Here is a 25,792-nt window from a genome sequence, read left to right on the forward strand (position 1 = left end):
TAATATAGCATCACTATATCAAGGAGGTGCTATTGATGTCCTTCAATATAATAAACTACAAGACTCAAGGATGTAAAAATTTGACATAAATATTATCTCCAGGAGTAATTTTAACATAGGGTACCACTGAGTAGAATAATAGTTACTTTAAAGAAGTGGTTCAGTAAATTAAAATGAGGTTAAAAATAGAAGCAATTATGAATCTATTGTGAACTTTCTGAACACAACTTAATGTGACTCTTTTTTTAACTTCTTCTACTAGTTATTTTGTCCTCAAGACAGCATGTAATATAGGCTAATTATATGTATGTTTTATTTATTTTATTAACATTTTTATGATTCTATTTACTTGCTGATACTTATTTTTCTATTTCTTGTAACTTTGAATGAAATATAAAGTATCATATAAAATTATTTAAAACCCAAACATCCAAACGATGATTAGGTTTCTTGCTCAATGGAATATTTTATGAGATAGCTCAACATATATTGATATATATTGTTGAGACAGGGACACACTATTCCTTTCTTGGTGTGGACATCAGAGACTGCATCAGTAGAAACCAAACTGGAGGGAATGGACAATTTTTCATCTTCCTGATCTAGGCCTTTATTATTTTATTTAAAATAAACCACACATATATATCACAAACAATACCATAGTGATAAAATATAATTCAAAGTAGAATATAAGGGCTATTGAGACTTCTCTCCACTCATGAATATACATAAGCAAATAGTAGCTAGTATGTTGTTCCAATTTTAGAATTTCCAAAGCCATACTTAGTAAAAGTATCACGATGGCCCTTGTCAAGGATCTAAATAACACAGGGAAATATCAGACTAGAGTGTACCATTTGCTGTCATTAAAAAGAAATTCTATAAACTACCTATAGTCAAAAGCAAAATGCTATATTCTGTTCAGATTCTTAGAAAGTCAATTTATGTATAATGTAGATTCATTTCTTCCACATGGACTTGAGTCCTACTGAATGGCCACAAGTAGAATATCAAACTCAATTCTTTGACAGAGTTTAACAGCAAACAAAGGTATTAACACAGACTAGATTTCAAGGACTAGTTACTTAAGTTCTCCTGTGTATTTATACATTTAAAAATTTAATAATAATTTCACTGTGTCCTTAAACACAAAACCTTGCCTAATGCTAAATAACAAATTTTGGGATTAAGTGGAACTTATCATCTGATATAATCTTCTATGGAAAAGATTATCTTTTAATTGATTTTACTTCAAGTGCAAAGAGATTTTTAACAAAAATCAACTTGATAACACAGTTCAGGTTCTCTGATTCTATATAAAGGATCAAATATGCATTCCCACCTAAGATGTGGTATATATATATATGTATATATATACACATATATATATATCCTCCTGAGCAGCCAAAAGGGCCAAATCATGAATCAAAATTTAAAAATTTTTACATTACTCCTCTATACATTAAACACTGAAGGACCAAACCTGGATTTTTAAATAAAATAATTTTTATTAAACACTAATGCTTTGTAAGTAAACCCGTATTTTAAGCACAGGTGTCACTGAAGAAAATACTATATTTTATAGCAATGAATTACCTATTGCTATGAGAGTGATGAGCACAAACGTAAATAGTCAGTGCAGGATCTAATTCTGTTAGACTCAGATTAGCTGAGTGCCAACGATATTTCTTCCCTCTACATAAAAGAGACAGAGACTGTTTTTCTTTCAGTTCGTCCAGTGGGGTGTAGGCCAGCACCACATAATCAAACATGCTAATATTTCTACATGAAATTATGAATCATCACATCAAGTGGGATGGATAAATTTAGTCTATAAATAGACTGTTCAGTTTGAGGCATGTTTTGCTGCCAAGTGAGTTCAGGTTGGGTTCATTTCTTTCAATTACTCTACCATAAATTCACAGGTAAGAAATACCACTGCAGGGAAAATAGAGAAGACTCTTACCTTGGCACATAAAACCTCTTTCTTCATAGCCAGCATTGCATGAGCACTTGCCAATGGGTACAAGCCATTCACCTTCTGTACTACAGTACATCCTGGGAGGATCTTCCTCCTTAGAATTGTTAACACAAGAACCTCTAACTTCCACCAGGGATTGGGAATCCATGGGTACTGTGTCTGGAAACATAGCCAGATTCTTCACTGTAAACGGACACTTTTTGAAGTACACTCTCACAGACACTAAGGCAACACAAGCACCAACGTCTTGAAAAGCCAAATAAAATCCCTTTTTGTTGACAGGACCTACTTCTCTAACCTCGGTGTTGAGTTTAAGAATACGGTCCCCAAGATCCATTTGTGTGAAACTTTCATCAGCTGCAATGGTGTCAATCTTTGTAAACTGATGTTCTCGGAATTTGACCCCATGATCGTCATCAGACTCCATGTAGTATAGGTTGAAAGTCTCCTTGCAAGTTCCCAAAACCAATGGAATGCTATTGCAGTCCCGGAGAGTGAACTTGAGCTCCACGTAGATCTTCTGAGCTGAGTTCCTGGGGACCCAGTTTGTCCTCAGCCAATTATTTTGACTATGATCCATGACATTGCACACCTGGTAAGTCCTGATGGGTGTGTAATGTTCATCAACACCGCTGATCTCTTCCCACTTGAAGAATCAAAGAAGAAAAAAAGAGAGGCAGAATTAATGAGTTAAGCATGATGAATAATAGTGCACATAAGATGAATGAATGTGTCAATGGAATCACAAGAAATACAAAATAAATGAGCAGAAACTGCTTAAAAAGTTTCAAGACTTTTTAGAACAGTGAAGCAGTGCTGTCTTTGATCCTTAGACAAGTTTTGAGAAGTTTTTAAGTTAGCAACACATTGTTTGTGTTACTTATCATTCTACAACTATTATACCATCTGTTTCTATTACTCCTGTGTCTACGCTTTCTTTATACCATGCCCAGGTTAGCCTATATTGCTACCAGGAAAATACATATTTTTCCATGTCATACTAGAGTTCTAATCTTCTATGGCTCCCCATTACCTATGCAATAACTTCACACTCTTTAGTTTGGTATTTGTGTTTTTCCAAAAACTAGTCCCAACCTACATTTAATTTTTTCTAAAAGTTTGAATTGAGATTAGTGAATTATATGTTTCACTTATGCACATACTATGTTCTTGTCAATGTGAACATTTTTTACTGTTTTCAAAAGAAATATTGGATCTTCTTTTTTTATGTTATAAAAAAAGAAAGCACTGGTTTGTGCTCTTTTCTCCTTGATGTTTCCCATAACCCTGCCATGCTTAAGAAACTTTCTGCTTTATATAATATTTATTAAATAACTTTTTTATAAATTTAATTCATGATACATGCTTAGTTTAATTTTGTTTCATATGCATTTGTTAGGTTTTAGACCTATTCATATCCTCTATAATATGCAGCACACAACTTCACCTTTTGGGAGATGCATAAAAATTATTTTTTTCTTTTAATATATGTAGGAATAACTCAAGAAAATAATAAATATAAAGTTCTTAGAGAATATATTTTAATTTTGTAAATAAATAAATGAAATCCTTCTGAAGCCCATTAGAAATGGGTTCCTAAATTTTTCTCCATTAAGAGAGTTACTTATTTTCATAAGGAGTAAGTTTTAAATACTTTTAAACTAAATCAATGGCATTTAAAGTGTATTAACATTTTTTTCTATTTATTAAAAACACATAGGAATGCCAGTCCACAACTTCTAGTCACAAAATGAGATAAAATGTTATTTTTTTTTAATTGATGGTAACCAAAAGCAAAGAAATATGGCATTTATTTGGCCTTTGAACCTCATTAGAGGAGAAAATAATTATTTACATTAGGGTGTTTGAATATCAAAAGCAATTAGTGGACCCCACCAGTGTGAGAAACACAGTTTTAGAACTCCTTATTCCCCTTAGCTCTCCTACCAATCTAAGAGCAAAACAAAAGCAAATAATTAAACAGCACTTATTTTAATAACTTTGATCATTCAGGGTCTGGAATATGAGAGGCACTCATTTTCTGGAGCAAAATTGGCTAGTCTTCATTGTCACGCCCAAGATCAAACAAAGGAACAAATTTTGGTTATTTTAGAAAACCCTAGCTCTAACATACAAGATATATCTATATCTTAATATAAGAAAATACTCATACTGTATTTTTAATAATAACCAATATATCATTTTCAAACATCCACTCTATAAATGTATTATACAGAGAGCTTTAAAGAAGAAAAGTATACATGAGATTCTCAGTTCTGAGGATTTTACACTTAGGTGCCTATAATAATAAAGTCACATTCAAAACAAAATTAATGTATAACTTTAATATCAGAAAAAATTAAACAGAGTGAACTGAGTTGGAGCTCTGAAAAACTGTGATGTTAAAAAGTTAGTATTATGTTGTATCTTCTCTATTCCCATTACATTGGTTCTACAACGGCATTGTAAAGCACAGAACTAACAAAATCTTCAGAGAATAAATGTTTTCTGTGGGCATTTTATAGAACATTAAATCATGGACATCATTATTTAAAAATTAACCAACTGATTTAAAAATTTTTAGTTCAAGATTTCCTTATCAGAATAGATATGAGATTGTACTTTGACTGATGAATCATTTGCAAGTTTCTCCTGCTATGGACAGCATTTTACTAGACATCAAACAGAAATCACACTATGCAAAGATTTTCATAATTCAATGTAAAATATGATTTTAATTATGGAGATCTCACTGTATTTAACATTTTCCTCTCAACGCTAATTGGCAAGCTATCACAAGTCCTTGAATGCAGAGGTACAAATTGCAAGAAGATAATGCAAACAGCACCAGCATGCTTTGCACATGAAAAGGTTGCAGAGAGCAACTGTCACTTCATTAATTTGTCATGAAGACCATATTGCCTGTAAGCGATGGTGGCTTGCCATCTCAGACCACTTGCAAAAAACATCAGACTCTAGCATTTGCTGAGGACTAGACAGTGGAAATAAGATTCCTAAATGAGCATTTTTGCAACAGCAACGTAACAACAGGAATCATTAATTAAAGTTGCTGTTGTAATGCTTACATTTTATAAATTTAAAGAATACTCATATTTACCCTATCTTCCTATTCCAAGAACTAATGGATATGTTCATAAATTATTAGAGATAACATACTGTCATAGTCATTGCCCCAAGGCCAATGTGGAGAATGAAAACGGGCGACAAAGAATTGGTGACATATAGAATTGGAAGGTACAAGGCATCTATCTCTTCATTTTTCTAATCCTTAAAAAAAAATCTGTTCAAGGGGTGTGCAGCAGTAATACTGTCTTCAGCAGAAGGGGACACAGAACTAGTAAGAACTCAAATTCTTTCTAAAGCTCAAATTCCCCAAAATCAATAATTCTGGTATTTAGCGTGGTTCCCAGATTCTTACTATAAGCTTTTATCATTAGACCACAGAGACCAGAGCTGAATTTCTTGCTTTGTTGTTTTTTTTTTTCTTTTTCCAGATCATACAACTATAAGAAAACCACATGTCCAGATCTCTTTTCCCTAGAAGGGTCATTCTGAAATCTATTCCCTGTAGCATAAGCACAGTGAGTCTCCTTATCATCAAAATACAGTGTAAGGTGTAAAAGAGAATCAAGTTATATTTACTAGATAGAACAGTTCCTCGTCACTGAGTCAAACATGTATTTTGAGGGAAAACATATTTTTAACAATTAATCGGCATTTAACCTAAAAACTCTCATTTTGATAAACCTCAATTATAGTAATTAAAGATTTATACTCATTGTTGATATTAATTACTCTTAGATACATTTTTAGCTACTTGCCAATAGGGATTAAGGAGGAAAATGTGTACATTTTCTTTAAGAGAGGGAGAACCTGCATTACATTTAGTGCATTGGCTAACATAAATAAATACTAAGAAAGTGAGAAAAATAACTTCATGATTTACCTTATAAGGTTTAAACCAGTTTCTTAGAAATTTTCAGATGACACTAAAAAGAAAATGATAACCAATATTCTTATGTTTGCAATATTACATTTGTAATTCAGTGGTTAATAAGAAGCACATAGTTCTGCACTTTACAAAGTGCTAATGATGACTAATCTTGTGCTCAATAATTATAAGTGATATTAAATTGGTTCATGTTATTCCTTCTCCACTCATGTTTTTACTCCTGTTTCTTTCTCTTTGTACACACCATAGCTATTTCAAAATGCAGTGTTCACCCTAGAAATATTTGGACATTTACCATGCATCAGAATTTTAAGCATGGCAATGCATAATCACTTACAGGAAGGATGTTACTGTCAAGTGTCAGGCACAGATATATCTACAAAAATCATTATATTTCCATTTATTCATAAATAGTTTTTCTTAGCCCGTAAGTCTCAAAAGTACACACACACACACACACACACACACACATTTGTAATAGTATCACGTTAAAAGGTAGAGTAAAATAAAACTGTCGAGACAAATGTAAAATAGAATTTTGGGGTTTGGGGAGTTTTGTTGCAGTTGATGATGATTTGGGGTCAAATCAGAGGAATACATTTGTAACCAGAGGATTGAGGAGAGAGAAGATGGGAATTTGATATTGGAAATCTAGCATCAGTAACAAGAGGCAGGCCAGAGTCTAAAGATAAAAAGGCATAGAAGGTACATGCCTCAGATGGTATGTCCAGTAATCTTAATAATAATGACTACTATCCATTCTCCCACCCATCTTTAACTCATAAGTATTTAGCATAAATGTAATAATGGTATTAGAAGTGTCTAGTGGAAAATAGAGAGGACAATGTTCTAGTTTGGGTAAAGTATACTGAAAAGAGCTGGAAAACTAGGAAACTAGTGAAAGGACCAGAGCTTATTATTGAGGAAAGCCAACACAGGGTTTCAGAGAGGGAGAGAAAGAGTTAGGACCAGGAAAATGTATGATCTCTGTTCAGATATTAGGTACATTCTGGTACATTCTGTAGTTAGAACAAGACACAGGCAATTCAAGGAAGTGTCTTCTGAAAGCTTGAGCATGTGGGGGTCCTTGGGACCCCATCAGCCCCTACCTTGGATTCTCTGTCTTTAGCCAGCACCTCACACTCACAAAGCTTCCATGTTCAGCCTTAGTACTTCTCAATTCCTAAAACCCCTAGACGGAGACAAGAACTAGGGCATCCTCAGCTTCACCATTTCTAGGGCTTTAATTTTAGTTATGCTCCTACCAGCTGGGATTGATTTAGTGGTACTGTATTGAGATCTCAGGGCTGTTGCCACATCTTTGCACCTGTGGACAAATATCCCATATTTATGAGTACAGTCTGTCTAATTTCCTTACCTCAAAGGTTCTTATTTTTGGCTAAGCATTAGCCAGAGAGCTTTTTTAAAATACTGCTTCATAGGTGCCTATTCAAGCTATTTCTTTTTACACTGCCTAGGTGATTAGAATGTGCCTAGGTGATTCCCTAAGGTTGGGAACCAATGTTCTATGTCCCTTGGCCAACTTTTGACCTCAACTTGACCTGAGAGCATACTCCACTATCAGCTTGCAAGACTTCTGAATCTCCCCAGAAACTATGTCTAAAGTTTACAGATAGCCCTGCCTCTGTAGAAGAATCTTTTGCTCAGCCCTCACCCCATCTGTTTTTTGATTCCAGATTTGCCGAGGCCCAGATGTGCCTTATGTAGAAGTTCACCTGAATAACCTCATCTTCCACCTCCCACAAGGATTTGTAAGATATTATTATAATAAACAACATAAATGTAATCACAGTGGTCTTCTATTTTGCATCTGGTGGTAAATGCAAAACGTGTGCATTACAGAAATATGTAAACAGTGTGTGTGGGAGGGTTACCTCCAATCACATATTTCTCTTGGTATAAATATAAGACAACTGGTTTTAGACATGCTACAATTTTTAGAGTTTGCTGTAATTTGGTAGTCTCCTACTGTGATTTCTGTAATGATTTGTGATTTTTAAGATGCCTCTATAATAGCAGTGTTATTTGATTCCACATGCATTTATTAAATATTTCTATAGGCAAAGCCCAAGTTAAAAACTGTGGATAGTAAAGAGAAGTAAAATGTGACTTCTGCTATTCAGGAGTTGATGCTGAAGGGAGAGGTATAAGTGTCACTGAAGGCAGATGATGATATGCTGTCTACTTAAGGTGTTGCAAGGAGCTGTGGAGAAAGGAAGGAGTACTGCTGGAAGGAGGTTCCAGGAAAGCATTAAAGAAGAAATGGAAAGGTAGGATGACTAGAACTTCTACAGGTAGAAATATGGGGACACACTGAAAGAGACAGTGTGAGCCAACAGGGAGACATGTGAGGACAGAACCTGTTTAAGGAACTGGGTTCTACTTAGGCTGGAATGTAGGGCATTGAGCAGCAGGGATGTGAGAGTTACTTAGAAAAGAAAGGCCTGGGCCAATTTGGGAATATCAGCTGACATGTGTTTATTTCATTTGCTACCGTGAGAAACTACTGAAAAGAGGCACATGGTTTACTCCGGACTGGGAGTTGGTTCTCCAAAGAGAAGGCAAAGGAGGGGCTTTAGAAAGACCACTGCAGAGATCCAGAAGAGAAGCCTGAAGAAGATGACCTCTGTTGAGTGAATGAACATTGAATATTTCCCAAAAGATTATAAAGGGATATATTTTTTCTTATGAATTTATATAGGATATGGCTACATGTGCAGAGAGTAACACAGCTCATTATAAGTTTTTGACTACTAAAACATATTTCAGAAAGATTCCTGTTTGTACTGAAAGATTGCAGGCAGCAACAGAAAAAAAAATTCAAGGGTACATGTATGTAAATAAGTGTTTCTTTAATTTTTCTTTTATGAAATAGTGTTCTCATTAGATCCTATATATATGATTTGAAGAATATTTAATTAATATTTATTGAGTAACTACTATGTGCCAAGCTCGATATTGATAACGTAGTAATGAAGGAGATAGGAATGGTACCTGTCCTTAAGGAACATACTGTCTTTATGTTATAATCATTATTATATCCATTTTTATTTTATGAAGATATTTTCATTTATTTCTTTGTTCATTAAACTTTCTCCCCTGTATGGTCTCTGGTTTGGCTTATCTTTCCCTCCAAAACATTTAGCCCTGTGCTTAAACCCGAATAACTTATAGAGACTTACTAAAATTAAATATCATGTGATGTGCCAAATATTAAACTTATATAACTAACAAAGCACAGAAGTATGCTTTGGGGTACAGAAGGCATTGAGTTTTAAAAATCAATACTCTGGATAGTTATGTGTCACAGAGTGGCCTTAACCAAGTAAATAAAAGACACATATCATGTTTATAAGTATTTTGTAATAATTAAAAAAAGAAGAAGGAAATGAATTTCTACAAACTATGTGTTAACAAATTTATGATAAAGATTTTTGGAATATATGGTGAAAATTTCTTGAAAGATGAAGAAAAAGGATCTTAAAGTTTGATAGATGGTGGGTGGCAACGAAAAACTTTCCAAAATTATGCGAAATGCTTAAAGATCTACCAAAAAGTGAATTTCTAGCCAGAGGAATTAACTTGCAAAAGATACACTAAAATATAAAACATACCATGGGGTAGACCATATCTAAAATCACCGTTGTCGAAAGTTTTCAATTAAACCTGCTATTTAAATTTACCTTTCCTGAAGGGAAAAATGCCAGTGTAAAGGAAAGATAGGAAAAGTATACTTTGCACTATAGAGGTTTGATTTTAATGGTGAAATATTTCTATTTATAATGTAAAAGAAACATAATTGCAAAAATGTTATGTTTAGAACTATAACCATGAAGTACATATACCATTATCTGAAAATTACCTCCATAAAGAGCAGGCTAAAATAGTTTAAAAATCATTAGTAAACCATTTATCTATTCTATAAAAGTTGGGGAAAATCATATATAATTTATCGGAATTTTTTTTCACTCTTTCTGTTCATATACAGCCAAATAACTTCACTTTTCAGAGAATAAATTTCCCTTAAATATTAGGGAGTAAAACAATGAGACTATCATGTTTCCAATTCTTGGAAAAATATTTAATATGAAATTGCCCAATAAAAAGGTAATTTTAGAATTCAGTATAACTGCTTGAAAATATGGGGGAAAATTCCATGCACATTGGCTTAACTTGTCTAGACTGAAAACTGTGCTAAAATGGACATTTACAGAATTATTACAAATGGCCAACTACTTAGAAATTAATGCATAGCAGTGACAGCAGTACATTTCATACCAGTTGTGAGATTCATGTAATTTCCTGCTATGATAATGGGTCACAGACACAGTAATTCATAGCAATTTATTATATACCTGTGGAGCACTCACAGTGATGGAAATGAAATTAACTCATGTCACTGTGGAACATATGCTAAGTTTTACAGATCTTCAGATAACTCAGTTTATTTTTTAACACGATAAGTGTAAGTCCTGAAAGCATTTTTCTGAGGTGTAAGCTGCTTTACAGCAACAATTTTAAAGCTGCAGCGACATCTTTGGCTATTCTTCCCAGAAGTGTGGCAACCCTGTTTCACTGGAACATTTTTAATCATTTATCCATTGAGTATCTTAGGGAGCCCAGATAAGGGTCTAAGCTCTAGAGACAAACAGACACTAGGTTTGAAGCCTAGCTCTGCTCCTTAATAGAAGGTTTAATAATAGACTATGATTTAATTTACACAACTGTAAAATGGGAAACATCATAGTAAACTCTTTTTAGAGATGTTGTTAACAAAAGTAGATCATGCATTTTAAACATCTGTAACAGTGTACAGCACCTGGGAAGCAGTACACAAATGTTATTATTCTGCTAAAGATAACAAAAAATGTCATTGGAATGTATGGATTTTTTTCCTTATAAAGTAATAGGAATGTATTTTAAATTCAAGATATTTCTATTTCCTATTCTTACTTCACTAGTCTAGAGATTCTTCAAATTTATTTAAGGTCACCACAGTTTCTGACAAGTGCAATTTATTTTACTGTTTTGAAATTCAATAAATATAATTAATGACAAAAGCTGACTATTAGACTGCCTCATATTTATATTATAAATGAGCCTGCTGTCTTTTATCTATGATAAATTTGCTATTCTATGTGGAGTAAAGTTTTGCCAATGTTATTCCACACTTTACTAGGTACTATAGTTCAATAACTTTATTAGACATTTGACTTCAATTCCTTTCACTATTCTTTTTAAAATAAAAAGTATATGATCTATCTGTATAACATATTAATGGACATATGTTTTAATAAAATAAAAATATTTATTATTACATTTTTCCTTCATACTGGTCACTGTGTTAAGTTGCAGTTATGTCATGTCTAAATGGCGATGATAATAGTACCTTCCTTAGAGTATTGCTCAGTTGCTTAGTGGATTATATTGGTAGCTAATAAGTGCTTACGTAGTTGTTACCTGCTAAGTAAAACAAATATTTATTAAGCACTTACATGTTACAAAATTGTTTTCTGGTGCTACCACTATGATAAAGGTGCAGAAGTCATGGTTTCCTGACCTTGAAAAATCTTAATTATAAGAATGGAAATATGTTTGTGTAAGCCTAATGTTAGACTGTCATTCGTTCATTAACAGAAATCCACTGTGATCCTGGCACCCTTCTATGCCCTGGGTACCTCCTTCTCCATGGAAAAAATAACAATAAAACCACTAGTGTTGGGCTTCCCTGGTGGCGTAGTGGTTGAGAGTCCGCCTGCCGATGCAGGGGACACAGGTTCGTGCCCCGGTCCGGGAAAATCCCACATGCTGCGGAGCGGCTGGGCCCGTGAGCCATGGCCGCTGAGCCTGCGCGTCCGGAGCCTGTGCTCCGCAGCGGGAGAGGCCACAACAATGAGAGGCCCGCATACCGCAAAAAAAAAAAAAAAAAAAAAAAAAAAAACCACTAGTGTTTTCATTGAGCTTATGTTCTCCTTAAAAGAAAACAAAGAGTAAACACACACACACACACACACACACACACTCACACACACACATGAAAGGTGACGTGATGATAACCATTATAAAGAAAAACAAATGTGAAAACAGGCTAAGGGGATAGAAGACCATAGGTGGGTTGATGAAATGACATTTCAAATAGGGTAGCCAGGGCTAAGTTCTCATTTTTGCAGCCACTTGGATGAAGTGAGTAACCAGGCCTAGAGAATATCTGTGGATATAGCATCCCAGACTGAGAGAACAGAAAGCCCATTGGCTGTGAGATTGAGGGTGGTGTTGTAATCAAGGCATAGCAAGAAGGCCACTGTGGCTGAAACAGAGTGATCCAGGAGTGAAGTGGTGAAACATTAGGTCAGAAAGGAAGTTGCGTATAAGAGCATTTAGGTCCTTGTTGGCCATGTGAGGGACTTTGGATTTTATTTTCAGGCAAAGGGGTATTCAGGAAAGGGTTTGGCCAGAGGGGTGACATGATCTGATTCATGTATTTAAATGGTCAAGGGCTGATGTGTGAAAAACAAACTGTAAAGAACAAAGATCTATGATGTGAGAGCATTAGGAGGTTATTATAATAGTTCAAATGACAGAGGATAGGATATTATTGGTAAAGGTGGGGAGAACAGATTCTGAAACTCTTTTGGTAGTAGATCCAAAGGACTTGATCTGATAGATTGGGTGCAGGATATCAGAGAAGGGTGGAGACTGCGACATACACCATCAAAGAGTGGCAACAGCCAATGTGAGACCAGAGAAAGAACAGCAGCCAGGAGGTGGCATATAGGCAAGAAACTTAAACATAAGTGGAATTTTGACTAGTGAGATTGGGTGATGATGGAGAAAGAGGAAAAATAACACATTCCAGGCAGAGGAAGCAATACATAAAGGCATAAAAACACAAAAATACCAACTGAGTTTGGGGATTATGAAGCTGCTAAAGTGAAAGATGAAGGTAGTCTTTCCTTGATTAATTTGACACGTTTATCAGAACTTGCTATGTGCTAGAGATTCTATTAGGTGCTGGAATTACAGCAGTGAACAAATGGTCGGAAATCTCTCTCTTCAGGGAGCTTACATTCTAGTGGGACAGACAGACTGAAAACATATGAAGATATAAAACTTATGTCTTCTTATATAGTGGTATTTTAAAAGAATGGCCCACAAAGACCTCACCAGAGGTGTGGTTTAATGAAAGGCCTGAAAGGATGGTTCATGACAGAGAAAGACTTCACTGGGCAGGTGATATTTGACTAAAGGAGAATGGGTACATCAGGAAAGAGCATTCAAGGCAAAGGAAATAGAAGTAAAAAGCCCTGAGGAGTGTGTCTGGCATAAAAAGCCATAAGGAGTGGAGTGTATCTGGAATGTCCTAGGAAGAAAGAAGAAAAAGAGTATGGTCGGGACAGAGGGAGGGAGGAGAAGAGTTGGAGGAGTTTAGGTCCAATCCTAGGATCTGAGCAGAGGACTGAGAAGACCCGCCTTTTCACGGGATCACTCTGGTTGCTATGAAGAGAACAGCAGAAAATTAGAGGAGTGGACGATGATCACGTGGATAGTTTGCAATGTAATTGAGGTTTTTCTCATCACTCAAGAGATTCAAAGATCAGATTTAGGACATTACTTTGTGTGTGTGTGTGTGGTACGCAGGCCTGTCACTGTTGTGGCCTCTCCCACTGCGGAGCATGGGCTCCGGACACGCAGGCCCAGAGGCCATGGCTCACGGGCCCAGCCGTTCCGCGGCATGTGGGATCTTCCCGGACCGGGGCACGAACCCGTGTCCCCTGCATCGGCAGGCGGATTCTCAACCACTGCGCCAACAGGGAAGCCCTAGGACATTACTTTGACAAGAGTATTAAGGATGGGTTGGAGGAGGAATGGAAGGAGATGAATTAGAGATATTGTAGTTAACCAAGGGAGGGGTGATGGGAACTTGTCCATTTTGTTCATTATTGATTCCCAGCACCCAACACGGTTCCACGTATTCCATTTATTGAATTGAGTAAATGAATGGGTTAATTTTTGAGAGCAAATAGTATTTCAGAGGTAAAACTCAGACTTGGCAATTGATGGATATTTGCTTTGAAAAAAATGAAAACGTGATAATGACTGTGAGTTAACATTTGATAATCATATTGACCATTTTGTGAGGCCATTACAGTAATGGGCTTTCCCAGCAATGCATCATTTTATCCTTGCAAAACCCCTGTGCGGCAGGTACTATTATCAATTAATTCTACAGAGGAGACAGATGAAGCTTAGGAAGAGACCCCAACCCCTCACCTCAAATCACACAGCTGTAAAAAGTGAAGCTTGGATTCAAACCCAAAGCTCTTCCATTACAAAGCCTTTCCTATTTTCCACTAATCTGTCTTGGTGACTTGGAAATGAATGTCATTAGCAGAGAGAGGCAGCAATATAGGTGGAAGAAGTTATGTGAGGAAGAGCAACAGTTTTGTTTAATATAACCTGAGCCCGATGTGTCAAAGAGAAACACAGACAAAGATGTTTTTAAAAGTTGGAAAGGTCACCCAGAAGTCAGCAGAAAAAAAGGGTCTAAGAGTGGAAATTCAGATTTTGGAGTTGCATAATTAAAGCTTTGGAAATGATTAAGATGATTTTTAAAATACATAAGACAAAAGGAATTTTAGAAACTTAATTTTGAAATGCTTATGTTTAGAGACTAGGAAGAGAAAGATGAGCTGATGAAAGAAATGGAAATATAAAAATTGCTCTTTCAAAGCATTCATATTGAAATGTTCCCCATATCAAAAATATTTTTCAAGTTAAGTATGTAACTACTGCGAGAAAAGGAGCATTTACAGAGGTAGGAGTAGAACAAGAAGAAAACAAGTCAAAGATACAAGACGGGAGAGAATTTCAAGAACTCTGTATTTAATACGAAGAATAGAGTAAACAGCATATGGTCTGAAAAGAATGAACTGGTTAGCAGAAGGATACAGGTGACTTACAAAGATTTTTTTTAAGGTAGCAGAGGTTTGTCTAAAACTTTCTGGAACTAAAGAGGGTATGGCAGAGAATAGGTTGAGGCAGTAATTGTAGTTTTTAAAGAAAATTTATTATTGATCAGAAAAGACTCAGTGATTCTCCAGAGAAAAAGCCTGCATAATGCATTTTACCACATACAGGGACCTAGAGACTTTCTTCACAGATGAAGAAACTGACCTCTGGAGAGACATAAAAGTGTCCAATGTCACAATGCTAGTAAGGGTTCAACTTAGACCAAACAAGATCCAGGTCTTATTCTCAGTCCTGCATTAGTACCAATATACCATACTATCTCTGCAAGACAGAAAGGAGTAGTTTTAACATCAGTTTTGATAGAGTTCTGATCCACTAGTTATCTACAGGAAATTTTAAATAAAAGTTTCCCTCAGTTATGGGCAAAGAGTGATGGGTCTGAAACAAACGCAAGGACATGCATTGCTATATTTTGCACTGCTATATTTTTAGATGAAACTTACCACCTTATTAAAACTTAATTTTATAAGCCCATTAATTTATCTCCTTTATAGTATGCTTTAACATGTTCTGAAATATTAGTATTTTTTAAAGAAAAGCTACCTTTCTGGGAGAACATTTGAGAATGGACTTAACCTTATTTCAATCCTGACTTAAAGACAACTGTAAACAAATCAAAAGTGATAAACATTCCACTGTGAAAATTATCATATGATTACAAATATTCTACAACATAGTATATTCTGTTTCATAGCTCAAGGTGAATGTGATTAGAAGCAAAAACAATGAAATAAATTGGGATTTTAAATAATCACATGTCCAGGATTAGAAATAAGTGTAACACACGGGATTTAATAAAATATTAGGGGTGAATAAAAATTTAGACATTTTGAGAATGGAAAAATGGTTCAATATTATTTATCTAATATTTAGATAGCAAATAAACACACTGGAATAAACTTATAAAGCTAAGTGGTGTGTATTCAGAACATTATTTTGTATAGCAAAATATTACAAAGCAACTGATCCAATATAAAATGATCGAGGAAATTTTTCTAATGACAAATTAAATTGTGCAAAATACATTTATGAAATTACAATAATTATTACCACAGTAATGCCAAGGCCACTATCAACTGGGAAAACAGTTATTAATTATCTTGAGAGCCATTCTGAACTTAAAAAAATTTTTGAATCCAAAAATAATAGCCAACTACATAAGTTACGGAGTTCTTGTTTTCTTTGTTCACAGTTTGACCATTTACTTATTTATGGTATCTCAAATGTTCCCATATCTTATAAATGTTCCACATAAAGAGAAGGTGTTCAACAAAATATTTTATTTTGTGATTTCAAATATTATAGTAATATAAACAACTTTGTTATTATATCTCTATTTACTATCCAAATAAATTTTAGTTCAACTAAAATAGTTCAACTACACAATATTTCAGAGAATATTCAAAGATAAATCCAAAGTTTAGATATAAGTAACAGATGTGTCAACATACATTTAGTAGAAAATAATTTTCTAAATTCTGCTTCTAATTTTACAACTAATGATCAGCTTCTGCTTTCCTGATCAAATGTGGCTAATGCTGGTATATTTCAAAGCAGTTGTTTGTGCTGGATTAGCAGCAGGATGGCTCCTAGTATCATTTCCCTAATATTACATGACTCCAGAATCCTTCATCATCTAGAGCTGTATGGCACCCAAAATGATGACATGTACTAGTTTGTTTTCTATATTATGATCCTCTTCAAAATATGGAACCCAAGTCAACTCTGGGGAATTAAGGAGGATTATAGTACTATATTGAAGAAAACCAATATTAACTACAGATTTGTGTAAGTACACTGGAAAGAAAATGTTCTGGTGGGATGTCCTAGTCAATTTTATACTCTGGTTAATGGAAAAGTAATTCTTAAATCCCACAACCATTTAGGTTGTTATAAATACCATTTAGCATTTATTTCTACTTTATTATACACATATAATATGTATAATATATAATATATACCACTTTATAATATATATATAGCATATATATATATATATATAAAGTGTATATATGGTTGTGATTTTATATATAGTATATTTTACCCTTACTTGTATTCATTATCATAGGTTTACCGTTTTAAAATCTTAGTCTTGTTGTTTTGAAGACAATTAACCCTTTATTTTTGAAGACAGTTAACCCTTTATTCCTGTAAATCCGGACCCAAGAAGGTCCAGAATACATCATTTTCAAGATAGCAATCATCCAATAGTATTATCGATGGTTGAATCTAAGTTAATGAACACTGTATAGTGTAATGTGATTCTTAGAATAAAATGCCTAGGATTCTCCTCTTGGATTTTGGTGTTCTTTCATCAGGCTTGCCTAGTCCCCAACATAATCATGCACTGACTATTTTCTACTGAGAAGACAATTTTCTAAGATTTGACATGTAGAATCTAATTCTCATAACTAACCTATAGGGTAAAAGATTAGTAATATCTTCTTCCAATAAATAAGGACACTAAGCTAACATAATATCAAGTATGATCCTGTCAACACACTCCAGGAGGTGAGAGAGAAGATTTGAACTTAGTCACTCTAACTCACAGATGGTACTCTTTTTTTCTTTTTTTTTTTTTTTTTTTGCGGTACGCGGGCATCTCACTACTGTGGCCTCTCCCGCTGTGGAGCACAGGCTCCGGACGCACAGACTCAGCGGCCATGGCCCACGGGCTCAGCCGCTCCGTGGCATGTGGGATCCTCCCGGACCGGGGCACTAACCCACGTCCCCTGCATCGGCAGGCGGACTCTCAACCACTGCGCCACCAGGGAAGCCTCCAGATGGTACTCTTAATCACACTTCTCCATTGATTTAGTTTTGCTTATTTTACTTTTCCTTCTAGTGTTTATTATTATTATATTTATTTGGGGGGTTTCATTCCAAAAGACACTTATGTGTCACTCTTACAATCATATAAAAATCAGAATTCCTCTTTTCCCTGCTCTGCTGCTTCCCAGTGTCTACACAGTGAGCTACTCTTTGATCTTTAAATCCCAATTCATATGGCACCTGGTCTGTTAAGATTTCTTCCCTCCTGGCTAAGCCTGAGTCCCTTGTTCCTCAGCTGTACATTTTCCATCACTTCCTAAATAATTCCACTATTGCATATGTTACCTCTTACTGCAGCACTGATTTGCTTAAGCATTTTTCTCCAAAGAGGTTACATTTTCCCTGAAGGTAAACTTATGTCACCTTTAAGAGTACAAATTTTGTGCAGCTAAAGAATCTAGCAGAGTGCTTAAAAATTCATATACTTGCAGGAGAAGATGGTATAAAGTATAAAGCTGGTTGGGCATGATGGCTTCTCAAGGGAGCCATGGTAAGCTAGAGAGCATATTAATGGTCTGAAGAAATTCCCTTTAATTTTTCTTAAACACTGTTGTCTCCTAATCTGTCATAATATCTAACTGGGGTCATACAATAAATATTTGCTCAACCAATGAAGGAGAAACATTATATTTTAATTTTTCCAATAATAAAACCAAAATGAAACAGGAAAGCATTTAACCATGTGTTAGGGCTGAATTGTGTTCCTTCCTAAATTCATATGTTCAATTCCTAACCCCAAGTACCTCAGGATTTAACCATATTTGGAGATAAAGTCTTTAAAGAGAATTAAACTAAAATTAGGTTGTTAGGGTGAACCCTGATCCAACATGACTGGGTGCCTTATAAGAAGAGGCTATTTGGACACAGACAGGTACAGAGAAAAAACTATGTGAAGACACAGGGAGAAGAGAGCCACGTATAAGCCAGGGAGAAAGGCCTGGAACATATCCTTCCCTCATGGCCCTGAAAAGAAGCAACCCTCTGACACTTTGATCTTGGACTTCTAGCCTAGAAGAAAATAAATTTTTGTTGCTTAAGCCACCCAGTCTGTGGTACTTCGTTATGGCAGCCCTAGCAAAGGATACACCATGTAATAAAATTTATGCAAAATTTTAAAATTTAATATTCAAATAAAGGTTACATTTTTGGTGCTTAGTTAATTGGTTGATTTATTACATTGTTTTCTGAAATTCCTGGTTCAAATATTTTCATACATATGCTTGACAAACAGAATTTCAAAGAGAATTAGAAAAAGAATGTAAGACCTTTTATTATAATTGAACCAGCCTACAAAAATTATTTATCAGCATTTTCTAGCAAGGGTTACAAAGATAAGTCAAGGAAAGTGCATCCTGATTTCAATCAAATATATAAAATATAGCGGAGAAGCATGTAGAGCCTTTAGGTTAAGTAGTCCTGAAACAGTTAAGCAGCAAAACCTTGAACGGCTACAGATGGAGGATGTTTAATGGTGTCGCACAGGAAGTATCTTAGAGTCCAAGTTTCTGCACAATGAGAGACCTGTTTTCAGCTAAGACCTAATGTTGAAATTATGCTTCCAAATAAAAGGAGCTGAGTTTAAAATTTGTTTTCCGTTCTTATATCTGGGTAGAAAATAACAGGGCTATCACACAAAGCAAGACATAAATTAATAATAAATTGCAGAACATATTGAACAAAATTAATGTCTTCTTTTTAATTTCCTTGTTAAAAATAGAGTAATTACAGTGATATTTTAAAAAGAGCAGCTGATGCGGAAAAAATATTGCAAATTAAAGCAAGGGTTCTTTTTTGGAATAAAAGCAATTGTGTCAGGGCAGGTTGATATGCGGCAATGAACAACTCAAAAAAATATCTCTGAAAACCATTACTTTTCAAGAAGAGATACATGATTCAGAATAGAGCTAAGTTTATTAGTATAGTTTTCAATACTATACTTGGAATGAAGAATTGGGTATTAATACTAACACAATAAAAGTTTAGACATTAATGGCAATCTCACATTATATCCATTATAGTCTATGGTATACTTCTCAATTCATAATGTAGGATCAATCATTTTTGTTTAGTCCTCCTTATACTCTTGAGAAAGACTCAAATTTAATCCCTTCAGAAATTTTCATATACATTTTCTAAGGAGATAGGAATCCACTTAACCACTATACTCCAGACACAAGCATCTGGTCTAGGTAGAACATGAAAGAAACACGTTATTACAGTCTTACATTCAATCCATTCAAAAGTATTTATTGAGGGCCTATTATGAACCAGACACTATTCAAAACTGGATATAGAGCCAGTAGGGGAAAACAAACAAACAAACAGCAAAGCCCCACGTTCCATGGAACTTATTTTCTAGGGGAAGAAAGAGACCAAATAACGAAAAATCAAAGAGGGTAAAGTGATACAGTGGTCAAGAACCACTATGCTGATACACTGTTATGAGCAGAGGTCTGAGTGATGTGAGGAAGGAAACTATTTATCAACATGAGAAGATTAACTGTAGGAGGAGCCGGCCTGCAGGAGGAATATGAAGGTATTTGGGATATATTGGTTACAAATGCCTACTAGATATACAAGCAAAGATGGCATCAAGCCTGTGTCCTTGTGAGTCTGGAATTCAGAAGCACAATGAAGACAGAGATGTGATGTGTCAATATACAGTTGGTCAGATTGACTAGGAAATAACCATGGAGAGAAGAGATTTGAAGAGTGAGGTCTAGGGTTCTTCATTTATTAGAAATCAAGAATCCTGGGAGAATCTAGCAAAAGAGCCAAAAGAAAAGTGACGAGTAAAGCAAGAGAACTACAAAAATTATGCTCCAACACCAAATGAAGAAAAAGTTTCTAGAACAAGAAGATAATTAATGATAAGCTTTGTCAAACTTTCCTGCCACATGAGAAAGTAAGTTGAGGGTGAGAACTGAGCCACTGCATTTAGTAACATGGATGTCACTGGTGAGCCCATTATAAAATGAGATGTTAGCTGGCTTATTCCAGTCTGGATGTGCTTCATCTATGTGTTTATTCAACAACATTTTATTAAGGAAGTATTATTTGTGAGTACTAAAGGGGTAACTATGAAAAAGAATGAATCCATTTCTTTTTATAATTTAAATCATTAAATCACAAAACAAATGAAAACAAAATGCCACACATTAGATCATCTTCTTTTATATTATTAGAATAAAGTAAGCTGTTTTATATTGCCCATTAAAATTTTGTATTTCCTCAGATTGCTTGTTTTTACTTTGGATATACTTCCGATATGATTTAAAATATAATTGTCAAAGAAACAGAGTGAGGTGCTAAGAGAATTTTTGTGTTTATTAATATGTAATAGATTTATTTTCTAACAAGTCAAGAGAGTTCCTATATTGCATTCCTCAAACCAATCCTTTAAGTGATGCCACAGAGCTATGTCATGGCCAATTATCTCATATAAGTGCCTACAGTGACAAGGCTGCTACTTAATTTAGGCTTTTCATACACACACAAATGCACACACATGATACATATCAATCAATATTGTCTATGATATTTACCAATTAATTCTAAGAATATACACAGTCAATCAAAACAAGGAAATGTTTTTAGCATTGTACTAAGTCCAAATTCATCATTTAATTTAACATTACTTTATATTCACTATATTCATAAATGTTCAAGTAACTTTATCAATATTTATCTGCATATTTTATTCAATGTAATATTATATATTTACATATTTAAAACACTAATTTGATGTAATAACATAATAAATGACCTCTATATAGTAACTCAGCAAAGGTAAGGCATTCACATGGAAATATTGGTGAAAAAAAAATTAAAGTCTGTAGTACGTCAAAAGAGTAAATTCCACACATGAAGTGAGAATCTAAACTGTACACTACTGTTAAGTTCAATACACTTTCATGATTAATATAAATCTGGAGGGCTTCCCTGGTGGCGCAGTTGTTGAGAGTCTGCCTGCCGATGCAGGGAACACGGGTTCGTGCCCTGGTCCGGGAAGATTCCACATGCCGCAGAGCAGCTGGGCCCGTGAGCCATGGCCACTGAGCCTGCGCATCCGGAGCCTGTGCTCCGCAACGGGAGAGGCCACAACAGTGAGAGGCCCGCATACCGCAAAAATAAATAAATAAATCTGGAAAAAATTTAATATTATTGAAAGAGGAAAAAATAAAGCAGCAATCATTTTGCATGACATTACTCAGAGCTCTACAAAATGGGCACATAGAAAATTAAAGATTAAAAACATAGCCTAGGTAACAAAAAAATGTAAACAAATTCAACAAACAGGTGCATAAAGTATAACTTCCTTGGTTTAACAGGTCTTTGAAATGGTATATTTCTACACAATGGAATCTTCTACGTAATTCTCTCTTCACAACCTGTTTTTCTATTGTCATTTACCTAAACACTGAGTGCGCTGTGGAATCAGTACTGCCAGGCTGAATAAAACTGTAAAAAGCACCAGCTGGCTGTATTCAAAATGGCACTTGTCCAGGTCTCAAATGTCTTATTTATATACAATGGAATTCTGCCAGCTGTTTAATATTTAGGGCTAATAAATATAATTGGCAGTACTACATAAGCACAGCTAACAAAATATCAGAAAATACTTCTCAATGTGAAGTTTGACTTGTTCTTATTTCATATAATTGAATTTGTGACAGTGGAAAATGAGTTTAAGCAGTTTTTCTTTTGAAATAATAATAAAAAAACCTTTTTTTAAGAAAAAAAAGTAAACTAAGCTGTAGGTGAGTTGTAAGCTTACCATCTGGTCTACATTTTATTAAACGGGGGTGGGGGCATTTATTGATAGGGAATGCTTACACCATTATACGGGTGAACAGAGGTATTTAGACAGGTCCCTGGACCTCTCAGACAAGGTAAAGGTTATTAAGCCCTTGAGGAAGTCACAGTCTAGTGTCAAGATAGATTAGTATCTCATGACAATACAGTGAGATTCTACCAAGAGAGGTTTACATGAAAGGAAGATGGAGCCACTAACTGTACTAATCAAAAATGTAATATTGTGATTTAGGTTTTCATTTCTAGAAATATGCCCCTCGGAAGGAAGGAAGGAAGGAAGGAAGGGAGGGAGGGAGGGAGGGAGGGACGGAGAGAGATGGAGAGAGGGAGAAAAGGGCCTTTCTTGGGAACAAGACAGGTTTTTATATGCTTTAAATTTGACTGATTGACAAGAAGGTGATCTTCCTCTCAAAAAACCACTATTTAAGGCAACAGAAATTCCACTCTTAAGTCATTATTTCAACAAAATCAGACCGCTTGTCCCTCCAAATAGCCGCATCCCTGAGTGTGAGAGTGTATCAAACCCAAACTTCCATTTGCGTAATAGTGTGATGATCCAAACCAAGAATGCTCTGATAGTATATAGGGCGGAAGGGCAGGCTGTGTGGAGAGTGTGAGGACCCACATGAATTGAAAAATGAGAGACTGTAACTGGAGAAGCAAAACACATTCTTCAAACCCCACCTACTCCAAACTTCTCCCAAGTTTTAGCCCTAGAAAAGATGTAAAAGATATAGTCCTTTAGCCAGCTCTGAAATATTGGGGAGGCAGGGAGTGAGTGTGATAAGAAACTGAACAATTGAGAGACCTGAGTTCTGTTTCGAGCAATGTCTGTGTGACATCTGGTAATTACTTAACGACCCTGAAGTCTCTGTTTTCCCATCTATTAGATATATATATCAAACAAAAGTCCCTTTCTGCATACTTAGCTGGTTAAATGCCTAATTCATCCACTAGTGATGGATTAGCCATCAGACAGATCAACATCTACATAGGAAACAGCAAGTTCAACAAACTTTTAGTTTGTGGTGTTTTTTTTAATTTCCAAAATCTAAAAAGATGTTTGATATATTCAAAAGAAAAAATAAACATAAATAAGTTATTTTCAGGGGAAAAGCTAGAACTTTGCTAACCTATCTTATAATTATATTACTGATACTGCTGTTACTTTGAATTACATATCAAAGGAGAGCACAACATTTCTAGGTTTAGGTTCTCAGCCATCCCCTGATAATAGGTGCACATACATGGTCATACGCTATCTTCACAACACACACATGCAGATAAAGACAGAGCTCATAACAGAAGAATAATCTAGAAATAGGGAAAAAAGCAAATAACAAAATTGACTTCCATTTTAGACACATAGAAATCAAGAACATGCTTCCCAGGTTAGGGCTACCAATCTCCCTGTTGGACACAATATTGGGTAGCACTTGGATGATTTAATCCTGGGAGCAGTATTTCCTCTCCTGTAAATAGTAATATCACTGCTGCTACTGCTTTTCCTAAGACCCGTATCTTCCCACCTGATTCTCCATCATCATCTTGCTACAAAACATCCAGCTTTATTAGAAAAGCAGGAGGAAAAGGGTAAAAAGACCTCATTTTCAAGAGGATTGTTTAATTTTTTATAGCAATCACAATGGATAGCAGGAATTCTGGCATGAAAAAATTTGAGTGTCATGAAAAATCTTTCACTGACTCTTTAAAGAGCTTTTTCAGCCTATGTTTATATTTTGGATTATACTCTTGAAAAACATAAGAGTTTGGCTGTTCCAATGCTTGTTTATTTTAGAAGTCCTATACTGACTACTACTTTGTATTTCTGCATATGCTTATTGAAGGTAGGATCACTGATGGCATATCTAAACTAAATTCATAACAACCGGAATGTAATTAGATTAATGCCAATGTAAACCACCAACCCACTGAATCGATGTCTTTTAAGTACAAATCGAGTGCAATGGTTTTGATGCCACAAAATCCCTGTGGCCTGGAATGTACTAAGATACCATTGCTGTTCAGGGGGCTCAGTTTTGATGAAGTCACTCAAACTAATCAACCAGCCACTCAACTACTTTTACATGCTTATCCTCCTGTTCGCTTCCTGAATGCAAAGGAAAGTAATTCCCTGAGGGGAACTGGTTCTCTCAATTTCCAACTATCTGAGATTAAGTTGAGCGGGAAAGACTATTATCTTTTGCCAGGGATCTCTGTAACTACTTGGTCCCTGAAACATTTGAAGAATACCAACATTCTTAAAATTCCAAATGTTGCTCTGAATCAAGTGAATATTTTAAAAGAAAAAGGTCAAATCTTTAAAGAAGAGCAAGAAAAACTGACACATGAAAATGTTTGTAAAAATTACATATAAAACCTTTTTATATTCATAGGATGTTTAATTGATCATTTAAATTTCAATAATTTTATTTAACACACAGAATCTCAGACTTTTACAGTCATGATTACATAGAATCCTAGAGTTTTTCAGAGGAATTTCAGTTAGGATGCTAGTATAAAAATCTGTAGCTATCTCCCAATTCCTAAAAATGACAGCTACTTCGTGAGTCACCCAAAAATGTATAGAGTTGAAAATTCAAGATTTTTTCTCATAAAGTAAAAAGAACATAAATTCTTTGAAAAGAAATCATCATAATAACAGAAAAGGACTAAAATGCATCTGTTTTCTTTAAACAAATTCTTTTTTTTTTTAAAGTAGATTAAATCACCACAGAGAAAAATTAGTTGTGTGGAACGTGTGTGTGGGTTATGTGTATATTTCAGAACTTTAGACAATGATTAACGACTTAAGTGATAGAGAAAGAAAGGTGCAAGATTGAAAATATTAAAATATTATGGCCCTGTGGGTTTAAGACGCACTGTGATCAGAATAATGTTAACATATCTTTAGGTATTTGATGGGGTGGCACAGTAAGAGAAGACCTAATTGCAGCCCTGAGAAAAAAACAAATCTTGCAGATCCCACCAACAGCATAATCCAATGTTGTCTTAGCTTGAGTTGTTATAAGAAATTACCATAGATTAGGTGGCTTCAACAACAAAATTCATTTCTCACAGTTCTTGAAACTTTGAGATGTCTGAGATCAAGGCACAAGCAGACCCAGTGCCTAGTGAGG

At 35.0% G+C, this 25,792-nt stretch overlaps 1 protein-coding gene across 2 annotated transcripts in view; it reads right to left on the bottom strand.

Moving 5' to 3' along the window:
* The window catches only part of EPHA3 (EPH receptor A3), a 364,896-nt gene that overhangs the window by 267,131 nt on the left and 71,973 nt on the right, over positions 1-25,792 (bottom strand). For both annotated transcript variants that reach the window (XM_032630294.1, XM_032630295.1), the window contains exon 3: positions 1,967-2,627. In XM_032630294.1, coding sequence (XP_032486185.1) covers positions 1,967-2,627 — 661 coding nt within the window. The remainder of the gene's footprint in view (positions 1-1,966; positions 2,628-25,792) is intronic.

Source organism: Phocoena sinus, chromosome 4, assembly GCF_008692025.1.
Source record: "Phocoena sinus isolate mPhoSin1 chromosome 4, mPhoSin1.pri, whole genome shotgun sequence".
Classification (NCBI taxonomy): domain Eukaryota; kingdom Metazoa; phylum Chordata; class Mammalia; order Artiodactyla; family Phocoenidae; genus Phocoena; species Phocoena sinus.